General features: G+C 42.1%; 1 protein-coding gene across 1 annotated transcript; it reads right to left on the bottom strand.

Annotated features, from left to right (window-relative positions):
• Positions 1 to 516: 516 nt before the first annotated feature.
• LOC126558914 (mitochondrial inner membrane protease subunit 1) lies at positions 517 to 1,436 on the bottom strand. The gene is made up of 2 exons (XM_050215002.1): positions 1,252 to 1,436; positions 517 to 1,140 (listed from the first exon to the last, which is right to left on the bottom strand). Exons 1-2 carry the CDS (start codon positions 1,351 to 1,353, stop codon positions 517 to 519), a joined length of 726 nt encoding a protein of 241 aa, XP_050070959.1. The 5' UTR covers positions 1,354 to 1,436.
• Between the last annotated feature and the right edge of the window lie 13,954 nt (positions 1,437 to 15,390).

The raw sequence follows: 15,390 nt of genomic DNA, 5'->3' as shown, positions 1-15,390 counted from the left end.
CACCGCTGTAGTTTGGATGCTGCCAGAAAGTAGCTGGCAGACACAGGAAGCGTGCTTTCTGCGTTTTGGTTTTATATTGAAATTTATAGTGTAGAATTGGTTTGTGCTTTTTTAGTTTTTAACGAACTCTCAACATTTTTTTCTCCACCCCAAACGTGGCTCTGTTCGGGTGTCTGTGTCCGTTTGTATGTGTGTATTGTGTGTATGTGTATGTGTGGGAGTGGGAAAATTTATCGTAATATGGCACCCTCTTTAGCTGTGTAACTACAACGACTGGATCCACACAAAAGACAAAACTCCCCTTTAGTATGCAATAAACTCCACACGATCGATCGAAAATATGGAAAACCTTTGCCGGTTTTTACCGGTTTTGATTCGAGCCAAGGAATGGGAAAGAAAATAAGATCGTTACACTGATCATGCATTAATTTCGACTAACTTACATTAATTTTAATATCTCATATGAACAACAATGTCACGGCCGTAGTTAACGCAGAACAAATCTTCGTTACCCACTCAGATGAATAGTTTAAACTCACTCAAAGGCCACAGCCGGCACACGGCACGGCTCTTTACCAACCCGATCGGTACCGGACCGTAGTTGCGCGAGTCGGAACTGTTTTGCACATTATCACCCTCAATCCACAGATGACCACGAGGCACCGTAACGATGCTGGTCCTCGGTTCCGGCTGCATGTCCAATTCCATCCCTCGTCCATCACTATCCATTGCGACGCGCTGCGATTTTCCGGGTGGGTCCTGCTTTTTCGTTTGCGTTTCCTCTACCGAATGGCTCACGTAATCGACCTTTTCCCGTAGCTTGGCCATTGCTTCGTAGTGCTGCTGTGATTTTGTCTTCGGACGCTGCTCATCCGCATCCGGCTCGCTTGCACCGGTAGGTAACACGGCCGTATAGATCGTATACGTATTGGACAGTGGGTTGAGATTGAACGATGCACGCGTCATGATGCGATCCCCTGGCATGCCGATAATGCGCTTGCACACGTGCTGCACCGGGTTTGTAGGACTTTTCGTAATGATTATATCGCCGCGCTGTAGTTTGGCGAGCCGTGGTGTGATACGATCCGTAATGAGTACATTGTTCGTTGTTAGGGTTGGTTCCATCGATGGTCCAACGCACTTGCAAAAAAGGAGCGAGTTTTTAGTTGAAAAACATGTTTTCGGATCACCGGTTTTGTTTCGTTCCGTTGGCAGGATGATTATGTAAAAGCCGTCCAAACTTAAACTTACCACCACAAAGTCACCGATGTACTCGAAGGTGCAGTGTGTAATGCAACCATACTGAACGATATACCCGCAGATACCGAGTGCTTTCGAAAGGAATTTAAACATTTGGACGAATTATTGGTACTTCCAGCGTAGACTGTGTTTCGTGGACTATTTTGCTGGTTGCAGAGTATTGTTTACATTAAGAAAACAATAACAAACACGGTGAACCGTCAGACGTGACGATGTATTTCTTGGGGGAAGTTTAAGCGCTCGCGTTGAGTACTTGGTTTGAAAATGACGATGTTTTCGGTTTGAACTTTGCGCGTTCGTTTGAATTTTTATCAGATTAGTTCAGTTCGACGATAATATTATTTAATTTGGTTGATGATATACAAAAAATGCATATCTTAAGTACATGTTGAGCTAAATTTCATTGACATATAATTCTTGTTCACTTTTGTGGAGGTTTACAAATGAATTCGCACACGTTTTTTCAAACTTTTTGTCTAATAAACTTAACTGCAATCACTAAAATGTTCTCTTTAACACTGAATCTAGCGTATATTCACTCCAAAACTCCCAGATGCATTTATTCTTGCTTGAATGAATATCTTGTCCCCATTGAGAATGGTGTCTGGCGTCTTTAAATTCGACATATGACGCCCTCCTATCTGTCCGGAAGAGTTCGAATAGAATCCAATTTCTAAAGCAATTTTCTTCGGAGCAAAAAGGTGTGTTAAAATATTTTCCACCCAAACAATGTAAAACACAATCCAACAGGCATTATGTGTAAATAAATCAATTCATACAGTTCACAGTTTGAAAGTGTTGAAAGTTTAAACCACCTAACAGAAGGAGACAATCATTTTCTCGTTGTCAATGGAAACCAGATGTGAAGAAATGCGAACCTAACCAATCCAGTGTCGGCCAGCTTTAGGCTGGCAGTTGGTCTTTCCGTGACACAAGTTTGGAATGTGCAAGTTTGAAATCCATGTCCACAGGGAGGGCGTGTGTGGGTAGTTTCGGATGCTCAGCTCCAATCTTTTGACTAAGTTTTTCGTACATTTTCGAAAGAATGTAGCTCTATTTACACCGCGCAGGACTTTAGGCTAGGATAATCAAAGAAAGAGCGAACTCCAATGCTACATTCTAAGGAGGAAGGCCTTTTGTCAATCAAACATGAATGAAATGGGTCAAGTACGGTATCAAAAGGGGGTATTATCGCACTGTTGAGTGAAATGAATACGTACGTAGCAGATTTTCACCGTAAATCAAAGGAATGGTGACGACATTTCGTCGCACGAAAGATTAAACGGTGCTAGCTGAATGTGGTTTGAAAAGGATCTTTCTATTAGTGGCTGTCTGGTTGAGAGCAGCTGTAAGTGTGACATTTGTCTCAATTATCGCACAAGCTACGCACACACAAAGACAGAGAGAGAGAGAGAAAAAGTTTTGTTTTATTTGTTGGACTTTTCTCCATTCGCCAGAAGTTTCAGATTTCTTCACCAATCAATTATTTTTGTCGGTCAACTTGAGCACGCAACCGTTGGCACATCGTAATCGATAGTTGACAACTTTTTCGCAAGTGTGTGTGACACTAGCGTGGGATATTTGGAACAAACCAAGTTTCAGGCCGCTTTGACATTACTGAGAAATCATTACTGTTTTGTAGCATAAAACATAGAGCCTTATCTACTAGCTATGAGCAGATTTGGTCTAGTAGAATTTGAAAAACACACCTACACGACACAAGATTGCATACATTTGGGCGTTATTAAATTATACTTACGCACAAATAATTTCGCTCTGCGAGAGGCACAATTCCCTTGCTGCCAATTAACTGACAATTAAAACTCGCCTTTTGCTAAATCCACGAACTTGCCAATGCTTTGTAAACATTCACAAAAGCGCATTAAATGGTACCATCCGTATCAGAATCGCTGATATTATGTTACATTTTGGAAGCTTTCCGCTCGGCTGCATTTGCTTATCACGGACCGGACTCGGTGCTGCACATGCCGATAGGGAAGCGTTCGCGTAAGAAATGCATTGTCCTCGATTTTCCACGCCGTTCGAGCATGATCCTTATCTTCGGTGGTCACCAGGCAGGTCAAAGGTTCCGCTGGTTTGGCAGTTTGACAAAAGTTGGTCAAAACAGTGGTCGTGTCGAGCTACCCGGCCAGAAGGGCGGGTAGGTGAGCGAGTGTAAATGGGAAAAGGAAAATCAATTAAACCAAGATTGGAGTGCAGCAGCAATGCGACATTGGACTACCAGCGTTACTTTGGACCGCTGTTTGAAAAGCGATTTAGAGCGAAGAAGACACTCTAATGCTCACACACGAAAGGCCTCCCAGCGAGTGCAAGGGTGTTTATGGCGAGTTTTTAAAGCTTCGATAATATTGTACGGATTTGCAACGGCGTACAAGGCTTGCTGGTGTGTGTACGAAACGAGCGAAAGTGCTTCCGAGACCGCTTAACCGATATGTAGCTAATAACGCATCCCAAATAGAAGAAGAAAAAAAAACGGGCAAGAAAATAAAATTCAATGCTCCTAAACCCACTCCCACTCAGTCATATCGAAGGGTAATTATTTATTGATGTCAGTCCGTTAAGCTTAAAAGCTTCTATCACTGACTGAGCGGACATTATCGGGATTTCGTTTCGTTGCCATTTCAAACGCTCGTTGGCTCGTGTCCTCGGTGTGGATGAAGCGCTGGTATGAGAAGTACAAGGGGATGTTTTTAAGGGAAAACCCCGAGTCTTTCGGTAAGTTGCTTTCGGGTTGATGGAAACCGGTCCGACACTGTTGGGAACGTGTCCGTGTCTAGCAGTGAACCCACCGAAACGTGGAAAGTTCGCTCAAGGATTAAAACCAGCAATAGCCCTCGAGCAGCGTGCTGGTTTAGCTGTGAATGGCGAATGGTGGTTGCACTTGGACCACAGGGGGGGAGAAAAGGACCGAAAGGCCACAAACAAACATGCGAACTGGGAGCGGGTGGGATGGAAAACTTCTTAGAATCAATCTTGAACATTGGAAGAGTTTACCCGTAGCAGCGAAACTACTACTGCAACACACCAGTCAAGTTGATTTTGTACGGTTGTACCTGTTTGAACAGTGGCATGTAATGAGCTCGAAGAAGCATATCCCGTGTCCCTTGCGATTTTGGCACACTGACTGCGGAAGTAAACAAAGTGGCAAGCTTTATTTAGCGCTTTTGGCTCAATGCTTCAGCGAAAAGCGAAAACAAAAACTGCCACCAAAATGTGAAAATTTTGAAGTAAACAAACAATGTTGAGAACCTCTCGTCCACCATTTTGTTTCGTTCCCACTTGATTCCAACACTCTTAAACAGATTTTAAAGTTTATCCCGTTGACGTCCCGATCTCAATCCCGCAAACTAATCGATTTGCTTAGGGTGGAAGTTTTAACCCGCTTTTCCGACCGTCAGCATGCTGTTTGACGGCTTGAGAAAGGTTTACCGTCCATGTCCATGCATTAACAATCAAACGACCCTTGGCTCGAGTTCCAGAGCTGCTCGTTGTTGGAATTTTGAACACGCAAAAACAAAAAAAAATGTTCCTTGATGAATATTTCGATTTAAGAACAAGAAAAAGGAAATCGAGAATCAATGGCAAACAAATATGCCTTTCGCAACCCGAAAAACAGCACCCGCCCCTTCAAGGAAGGGTTGCGTTCCGATGAGTCAAGCATTCAGTCGAGCAGCAAGATGGAATGTCGGAAGAAATAGACGTGCACACACAAAAAAAAACGTACTTGCACACCTTTATTTGTTTCCCTCGCTTAATCAACCATAAGCCCTTTTGTTCGATTGTGAAAGAAAGAAAGTGGACGAGCAAGAGAGTGTGCGGCCCCGTGTCTAGAATGAAGTGGTTTTTATGGACTACACAAAAACCCGTCCGCTTTTTGACTCTAAGAATGGAATTAAATATTTACCAGGCTTGCAGCACTATTTGCAAACAAATGAACCCAGCAGTACCGGTGGCAGCAGTACTACCTAGCAGCAACAGCAGCAAAATTAAACGATCATTCATGATGGACGTGTAATCATGGTTGCTTTAGTCGGTCGGTTGCACTTTGCTCTGCCAGTGGCTATGCCAAAATAGAAAGAAAACAACCCATCAGCGTGTTAGATTGAGTGAGGAAGGTTTAAAGACAGAACACTGGAGAGAGAGAGAGAAAAATGCATTTACTTTAAATAGGTGGCCCATCTGTTGGAAATTGTTTGGTGGCGAAATAAAAAGATTTCTTGAAAAATTAAAAGAAGCTGTGAAACACACTCAAAGTGATCTAGATTGCATACTTTGTGGTGGATTCATGTTTAAAAAAAATCAATAAAAAATGCCTCAAGTTATACTGTTTCTGCCATACGATTTTAACAGTTCTTTTGTTTTTAAATTTACATACAAAAGAAATTTAATCTAAAAAGAGCTCAATTTTGAAGAGGCCAATATAGTTTTAGAAACTTGAAGCCTCAAGAAATAAATTGAATAAGCGCTTTTTAACCAAATTTCATAACATGTTAGTAGACAAGAGTTACTCGTAAAACATTACAAAAAGCAAGAAAAAACCACTAGCGAGCGATCAATTAATTCATTTTTTAGATTGTAACATTCGAGGCACAATAATTGAAAAGAAATACAAAAAACGCCTAAATGTATGCAGTCTCATAGTCATATTCTTTCTACATATCTTTCGCTTTCGGCACTGTTAAAACAGCATGTAAAATCATATTTTTCAGCATTTCAATCCAAGAGAGTGTGATTTAAAGGTTCATGTTTAGTGAAAAAGCTTCTCAAAAGGTTCCACCAATGTATGGCTTAATTAACGGTATTTTTTTTTTTATGTTCATTTTGTTGCCTTTTCCCAGGGCAGAGCAATAGAAGTTCCCTGCACACGTTTAAACCGCGAAATAAAACCGAAATAACATTAGGAGAGCTCACAGTTAGGTGAAGCGTGATTCGCTGGAGTAAATATTTATTCCATCGTTCCAATGGTTGGATTTGATTAACGTGATTACAATCATAAAATTGTTTATTTTTTTATGAAAACATTTTTTTGTTTTGTTTCTCAGTAGTAGAATTTTTTTTGCAAAACAATAAAGTATATTCAAAAAGTTATTTAATTTCCAGAAATCGCTTTATGGGGCGATCTTTTTTATGGCAACTTTAAGCAAACAGTCCCTTGCGTCTGATGGTCATTTGGCAAGCAAAAGGGAAGGCTTTGTAATGAACGCAAACAAATGCACCGCAATTAATGAGCTAATGAAATCAATTAAAAAATTTTCGCCTCTTCCTTTTTTTTCGCTCGCTTTTCTCTCTGATGACCGTAGGCATTACATTTTTGCAGTAATGACCCGTTACCGGTTGGTAGGTTTTTGTTCCTTTAATTTTGTTTTATGCAATTAAAATAATTACCATACTGTAAAAAGCGAGTCGAAGAAAGTGTCCAGAGGAGTAAGTTTTTAAGAGATTTATTTAAAACAATTGCTATCTTTCTATGCCAAATGTCAAATTGCTATTTCAAACGATGCACTCTTTAAAGCATAGTTTCAAAGGTCACACCACGCTTCAATTGTTAGCGCGTCGGTACTCGTTTGCGGTGTGAACAGTAATCTTTTTCCATTAGCATAAAAAAGTAAGCCCAACCGGGACGATGGTGTCAAAAATTTTGACGATACGTTTATTTCCGGTTTCCGGTACCGGTTGGTTGGTGTTTATGATTTGCTCCATCGTTGCGTCCTTGGGAAATCGGTAAAGCGCCTAATGGAGCGCAATCAAAAGGCGAACGAAGGAAGTACACTGGGAGCATTGGGTGGGATTGGGCGCTACACAAAACCTGCAATTAATGTGACAGGCATCAGCATAAAAATGACACATCCGTGATTGAAATTGATTGTGCATGAAAGCTGACTGTAGGTACAGCAACACTATGCCAATTATTTGGCGATGTACTACTGGTTGATGGTTGCTTTTTTTTTTAATTTCCTTCCCAGCTTTTAAGCAAGGCACGTGCAAAAAAATCGATTCCTTTTTATTATTGCGATTTTGGCACCACTCTCACATTTAATAGCATAATTCCGTTTTAGTTTAAAACCCAGCTTCAACGTGTTCTCACCCATCTCGTCCCAAAGCTTATCTATATTGTGATATGTTAATCACAGGCAAACCTCACCATGGACGGCTTACACGCCAATTTCACCGTTCGCCATCACCGTGCTTGAATATTTATGGCATTATGAAAAGATAAACCATTGATAACACCGGGACACTGTCAGCTGGAAGGAGGTCGTTTACGGTTTGTTTCTACACTCCTCACCCCCCCCCCCCCACCCCCCATTCCTGCGACCTTTGCGGAGCCTTTGGATGGCAAGTAAGCAGGGCAGTAGCATTTAAACGAATTTTCTTATCTGTTTCCCCGCATCGAGTCGGTTTTTAATTAGACGACACTCGCAACCACGCTGCGTATGATATGCGACTGATGATGTTTACGCGACGTTTTGGGGGGTGATTTTTACTTTTTCCTCCCCCTTTGGAAGCCTAAGGAAAGTAAGCTTTTGACAGTCAGAAACTTTAGGAGTGCACAGCATGATGGTGTTTTGTTTGTTGGAAGGAAGCAGAATTTAAAGATCCTTGGAAGAAGGTATAACCGGGCAGGAGGGAAGAAATAACATAAAAAGAAAACTTGTAATTTTTTAAAAGATTTTTTACACTCAATAAAGATAGTTAAGCTGTTTTGAAGTATGTTACTGCATAGAAGTAGATGAAGAAGCGATGCTAAGCGCCTAAAGGTAGGCAATAGACAGAGTACCTTACACTGCAGATCCGTTTCGAGAAATTGTGGCCTTTCAGATGCGAGCGCGTTCAAGCGTTGAAACCGGTGTTGAATGCAAAACTCTTATGCCATACAAACAATTCTTTGAATTTTCTTCTCATAAAACAATAGACCGGAAAGGTTGAAGCACAAATCTGGACTTTCTGAGTGTTTGAGCTGATCGTGTTAAAGCTAAGCATCAGATTCCAGAGAGTTAAAGAAGCGTCTCGGGCAACATAAAAAAGATAATTAAAATTCAGGTACGACACGAGAGGTAAAATCAATATCACATGCTGTTTTGCAATGCTATACATGCTGTTTTACTTAAATTTCAATCAAATGTTGGTTAGAAAGAAAGGAAAGCGACTAAAAATAAAACAATCTAACCTCCTATCAACTTTCTAATCGCATCTCCATTATGTCTTCCATTTTATACACAGATGTACCAAGACTCACAATAGGGTTTGTTTTTATCTGTGTCCTCACCTCTGGTTGAGGTATGTTGGAACACAGTCAGACTCAACCATACAACATTCCCCTCACAACAAACCCGCTTTTCCCTATCCCACACATGCCCACACACACACACACATGGTGGCGCTTTCGGGAATGCTTTGCCAAAGTGATTGGATGAGACATTCAACGGGGACTACGGGAAGCATGTTATCTTTATCCATCCTTTCATTACCGCAATTCGAAGTTGCTTTACCCCGTGTTAGTGGGTGGTTTGTGCTGACTAATAGAATTACCTTCCCATTAAAACTGAGTCGTCGGTCCGTGTGCACGGTGAAGCGAGCAATAATCCCAAATTCGGAACCGGCTTTTTACATGTGTGTGTGTGTGTGTGTGTGTGTGTGTGTGTGTGTGTGGCGTCATTTGCAATACGTTTAGGATAATCGGGCAACTCTCGTGCAAGCATGTGGAGAGCAAGTATTTACGATAAGTTTCATGCTTGTACACTCAACTTGTTGGAACGAGTGCTATAAAAACAATTTTTAGGTTGCCACACTCTAGCAGCAAGTTCGGCATGTGGTTGGTATTTAGTACTTTAACGAGAAAACAATGCATGTTTCTGCGATGTGAAAGGAAAGTTTTTCGCTCGTCAAATTCAGCGAACCGTTGCCGGAGTGTTTTTCTTCCATTTCAAACGTACCGATGGACGAAAACACCATACACCATACGGTTGGCAAGGAACAAATGGCTAATTGAATGGGGTTTTTTTTTGTTCCACGATCGATACAAGGGGGGTTGAGTTTGAGTCTTGAAAAACCAGCAAACAGCTGCAACAATTACAATTTTCCAATCGAAAGTTCTCCAATCTTCTGTAAAGTTTACCAATTTTTCTATCAATCTCTTACCGCGTCTGAGCACGCAATTTTGAAGAGCGCAATGCTTTAATTTGAATTAAATGCACCATCCGATCCAACTAGGGTACTAGGCTTGCTTGGCAGAAGCCAAGTCGGCATCCTTATCAAACCAACCACTTACGCTCTGTTAATGCTTTAAATAGGTGCGTTGTTATGCAAATTGCATGCTTCAGGGCGCATCAGAGGCACGAAAAAGTGCGCCTAAAAGCATGCAATTAAAATCATCTTCCCCTTATTATGACGCTATTAATAGCTCGTTTGTGATTTACAATTCGCCCCTTTTCAGCTGGGTGCCGGAACCGTTGCAGACAAGGGGCATATTTCTGCAAGTCTCACAGCTCGACTGCTTTGATGATAAGCAATCCATTAGCGTTCGTTGCCTGTGCGTGGGAAAACTTCGACGGCAAACGGTAGACGGCAGTGCAGACTATGGTTGATCGAACACTCGTCGAACGATACTGCTGCTGCTTCTGGGTCCATCCCAGATTATCGATTGCTCACAGTTAGCGTAGTAAATGTAAATTTCATTTACATTTCGCCGAACGGTCGTACCGATACGGTTCGCAGCGGAGAAAATGCAATTGGTCTGTTTGTATGCAGGTAGAAGTTAACGGTTTTCATCAAGGTTCACCCATTTTGATTGTGTGCTTTACCGGGTAAGATTGGTATTAATGATAAGCGAAGAAGATCAAGGTTAAACAGTGCGAAAAATCGTTTTGTCGATCGTCAGGGTAAGGTTGTTGAGAGTGCTGGATAGAGAGCGAATATTGCGGAAAACTGTGAAAAAGGATTTTTGTAGAATAACTTGACAGGGGTAGAGGGATCTGGGAGAAGTGTTGGACAAAAGATGTGCGGTCCGAAGACGCATCCAACGGTATGCAGAGCGTCCTGATCCGATTAACTTTAAGCCGCGCATCTTTTTGTGGAACAAACCAACTTGAACCATCCCTCCATATTGAACCATATTCACCCAGTTATTCCATGAAAATGGGGTTTTTCTGCGGAAAATTTGCAATAGCTCGCTCATGTTTGGTCCGATCGAGGCGTGCAGCATACCGTTGGATGCACCTTTGGAGGCTTAGACCTTTGGAGACACCTTTGTAGGCTGGCGAAATTTTCCGAGAGTTTATTGGATCCTCTTAGCTCGTGGAAACTCAACGAAACTCGCTCAGCAAACCGTTCTATGCGTCTTTGGGCCACGTATCTGTTTGTGGAACAAATGAAACCGATCCCTACGTCTCAATTTCTTTGCAGTTTTTGTCTTATGCAGATCAATGTTCATGATCATTAAAATAGTAAGTACAGTGAAAGTTAGTTATAAATGCGATTACATGGTTTCATATGGTTTCATATTAGATTGTATGTAATAGAGGGCCCCCATTTCCTCGCCGCTTAGGCTCAAAAAGACTAAATCCACCATTAGATTGCCTACTTGTAGGCGCTATGATGCCACTAAAAACTTACTTATGCTGTGTACAAATGTAACCCAAAAAAGGTCTGAATGGTAGTTAAATTGATCATAATAAACGTTCATACACTAACACTTTCTATCAGCGGTACGTTTCGTGTACAGAGACCCCTTCAAATTGAACACCACTAACGTTTATTCTATGGTTTCCCGATTACCTTCTCATCATCGTTGTAAAATGTTATTACCACACACGCTTCCCACACACAAACACTTACACCTCGCACCAGGGTAAAGGATTTCACATTCAGATGCAAAATAAAAAGTGATCCACAATCAATAATGATGTGTTTTTACACCTTTTCTGTCTTGTGCCGCGTGCGCGTGTTCTGCATGGAAAACGTGCTCGACCGCATAGAGGGAGAGAGAAAGAGAAGAAAACAATGAAAAACCACGTTTCACCAGTTCCATAACACGTTGACAGTACTGCCACACAGCGTATGTGTGACACATTCGAACAGTTATTTTCCATTTACCAAGCCAGACCAGGTGATGATAGCAAAACACTACTCCGTCGTGCGGTTGCGGTATTGATGTAGGGAGCGACCGATCAAGAAGCCATCGATTTTCATTCGGCAACACAGGACCGCTGTATTCCTTAATAATACACAGGTAATTCCTGCTCGATTCGTTTTCATGTTCGAATGATTTCACCAAACCCCGGTCTGGTGGCACAACACTGTGGCCCACCTGCTACGTACGGGGTATTGTAGTGCCGAACAGAATCACCTGTGTCCTTTTACTGTGCGGTACATGGTGTGTGATTTGTATCGAAGAAAAGTCGAAGGTGAAGTTAAAAATTCCACCTTTGTTTGTTTGCTGTTGACTTGCACCGTTCCGACGAGGCTATTGGGACAGTAAGCCGTGCATGGATTTTGTTCCCATGCTGTCCATTTTGTTCCGCACTACAAAAGGATACCCAGGTGGAAAGTGTTCCTTGATTTTTTGTTGTTCACAAAACGATTTTATTGTACACGGCAGACTCTCCCCGCAGCGTTTGAAGATTGAAAATTCTCCGTAAAACCCTACATCGATTGTGATTCGCTTGTGTCCTCGTTTTGTGCGAGTTATTAGATACAGAGTGTCCGTACGGTTTCTTAACCGTAAAAAAATGGGAGATTTTACGCCTGCCAGGATTGCAAAGCAATGGTGTCCAAACACACACAAATCGAATAATTGCCTACACACAGGCGCTTCCGCTGGCAAACCAGTAAAACCACCTGGACAGGAACGTTTTCGGTGGGTGCGTGTGAGGAAACTGTTCTTCATCAAAGCGAAGCACCCACACTTCTCGAAACAAACAATGACACCGATACACACACACACACACACACACACACACACACACACACACACACACACACACACACACACACACACACACACACACACACACACACACACAAGCAGCACAATAATCTGTCGAGCAGCGGCACCCCTAATGGATCCTTCCTGGTCTGACCGAGCCCGGGCCGTATAAGAGCTGCGATACATAATTCCCTCCCGGCATCCCGGCAGCCCGGTAGACAAGTGGTAATAGCGTGATTTGGTGTGTTTTGATGTGCTACACACCGCATCGGTCCCCATCACTCACGCTGAACAATTCTCAGGTGTCTTCGGAATGTGTTATGGCGTGTATGTGCTGCGGTGATGTTGGAAGGAAGAAGCGAAGAGAGGAAACAAATCGTGTGTGTGTGTGGTTTCATCTTGGTTTGCTGCAGTGAAGACGGTACAACACAACTCTGTCCCCTGTCACACATCGGGACACAAGCGTCGTTCTGACGCTGCTTATCAGCAGTCATGTGTCGTGTTTGTTGTGCTTGAGTCCAACCCCCGTGTGTCTGTGTGTGTGTGTGTGCAACGATGTTGTCGTGCAACTTTTTCTCTCAAACGTGCTTGTTTTTATCTCGCCTAGGTGCGTCAGATCGCCGAGGGCAAATTGCGTACACAGTCTGTACACCGGGTCGGAAGATGGGAAACCCACTGGAGAAAACTCACGATGGAAAGCCGTCTGATGGTAGCCCGGGCTGGTGCTACTCACCGTGAGGAGTTGCCAAGCGTGTGCCGACTCTGACTCTAGTAAATCTTCATTAGGGAAAACGCGATTCATACATGTGGCAAGACTGCTCCACGCTGTCGTCAGTCTTCGCCCAGGCCGCTCAGGCTCCTTGGTTGGTTGGTAGGTGAGTTGAAAAATTGGGAACACTTTTCTTGCACCCTCTTCCTATGCTTTCCAATTTATTTGAACGCTTTGTTGCGTGTTTTGTCGAATGAATGAGCGAAGCGAAAGGCAAGGGCGAAAACAAAAGCATGCAAGCGCATTAGACATTCCAATTTGATGTATCACTTTTGGGGAAGGTATCGGAAGGAATCCTTTCAACACTTTTCTGTTGTTCTTTTCGTTGTTTTTTTGGGGAGGTTTTTTTTTTGTTTTGTTCCTTACAAAGCTATTACGTTTCTTTCGTCGGGTGTTTTTTTTTTTTGGTCTTCTGTAAAATGGGCGAAGATTAATGATTTCGCAGCAAGTGTAGGAAGTGTTTGCTTCAGCAAAGTTAAGGGTGCAAGCTTGATTTGCATACGCCGTGGCGTGTTGACGGGAAACGAGTGTAACGATGTGAAAGTTTTTCAATTGGTTAAGCCGCTCACAGCGACATTTGAACCCAATGAAATGATTTTCCTCTTTGCTTGGGAGATTGCTGTGGAATGTGTTGGTTTTAAGGGAGGAATAGTAGGGAGTTCTGTTGTGTAATATTTTGTTCTGTAAGTAAGAAAGTAGATAAGTTAATAAGTAACTTCAGAAACAAGGCGATAAAGAGGTCACTCAGACGCTTAGAGGAGAAAACTCCGGGGAAAAATCTTATAAAAGACAATCCTGTTGCAGGTACTGTTCAGAATCACATACTTTTAGGCGCATACGATTCAAACGGATAAATCTTTTCTATATAAATTAAACGAGGATCATATCGACATTGCTTGCTAATGAACATCAATTTTAAACGTTTTATTATGATAAAATTAAATTTTACTTTACTAGCATTGCTCGTACACATTAAATTTCCACACCCGACTCTCACTACAACGACGGTACCGTACCGTTCGAATAGCAACACTCCTATTGAGGGTAAGATATAATGCTTCCTCTTTATGCTTTGTAAACATTCAATTTCGAGACCAAACTCTCGAAGCAGCAACACCAAAACTCGGCAGCTTGCACAATAATCTTCGCATTTTACTTACCGTTCTTACCGGGGCATATTAGTCGCCCAGGAAGTGTGGTAAATATGGGACAGGTTTTTGCCCTCCCACACCACCCATAAACATTGCATCAAACGATCGTTCGTTTCCCACAGTGTGTTTCGCATGTTGTGCCTCTCCGGGGGCAACTTCACGGTTTGTTCCGTGTTTCATTTTTAAAGGTTTTGTTCGTGCACCGCAGCAGCTTTTGTTCGCGCCAAGGCACACAAACTGCCACTGTGCAGTTAATGGTTTTTGCCCGAATAATATCGGGCCATGTAGTGTCGTAGCGTGGCCAGGGATCAAAGTACAAGAATGGTTACACTAATAGTGTCCCATTTTGCCGCTTCCAGTTTTAACCGAGTGAAAGAGGAGACAATATTTTGAATTCACAAGGCTTCTGGTTAAGGCTCACATTTCATACAGGAGAGAAATAATTAGCCCACAGCACAACCATCACTGGGTTTTGGTGCATCAACCCGAAACGCTAGTGCGGACGAAAGGCTAGCTGGGAAACGGGGGAAAGGAGGAAAACATTGCTAATAAGATAATTTGCTGCATGGTTTACGCTCGTATGCATCGATGCATAATGTTTCATCCTTGGTGTTTTGAATGGATAACAAAGCATTCGCGGCAACGTGGCGCCACTGATTGGTGGCAAATATTTATCCGCGAGCTGCAATCGTCTTTTGCACAACTACACACTATAATTATTTGCAGCATGTTCGGAAACTGAGCTGTTGCTTGCTGGGCTACGATCAGTGTTTTGGGACTCTTTAAGTAGAATTAAATTTCAGTTGCAAAAATATTAATTTTGCTACACAAATACCAAAAGTGAGCAAAAATTCTGGGAATTGTTCGATTACTTTAAGCATTACTCGATTTTTTGGTTAGCATTTCTTCTTCCTTTCCTTCTTGGGCATGTATTTAGGGCAAAAAGACAGCTTTCAAATTGCCACCTTTAAAAAAATATAAAAGAGATTTAATCTGATGGCATCTATGACTCCGCTTGGAATTAGAGTCTGGATTTAGACAGAAATCCAAAAAAATAATGAGCTATGATACAATTAAATTCTTAAGATTTGTTTGCCAGCATCAAAGATTTCGACGAAATAATTCAGATTTTAGCAGGAAATTGTATTTCTTTGAGGGATTATTTTTAACCTCAGCCACACCAATACTGAAAATGCAGTGAATCGTTAAGTGAGCAGCTCAGCTAGCAGCTCAGCGGAGTTAAATTAATTACGTGATTTTTTGGG

Source organism: Anopheles maculipalpis, chromosome 2RL, assembly GCF_943734695.1.
Source record: "Anopheles maculipalpis chromosome 2RL, idAnoMacuDA_375_x, whole genome shotgun sequence".
In the NCBI taxonomy this organism is placed as follows: domain Eukaryota; kingdom Metazoa; phylum Arthropoda; class Insecta; order Diptera; family Culicidae; genus Anopheles; species Anopheles maculipalpis.
The sequence above is the reverse complement of the archived record's forward strand: the minus strand, read 5'-3'. Positions and strand labels throughout refer to the sequence as shown.

Coding starts and splice junctions, on each gene's coding strand:
- LOC126558914 (XM_050215002.1), bottom strand. CDS start 1,353: ATGTTTAAATTCCTTTCGAAAGCACTCGGTATCTGCGGGTATATCGTT. Junction 1,141..1,251: donor ACATCGGTGACTTTGTGGTG/GTAAGTTTAAGT, acceptor CTTTTTTGCAAG/TGCGTTGGACCATCGATGGA.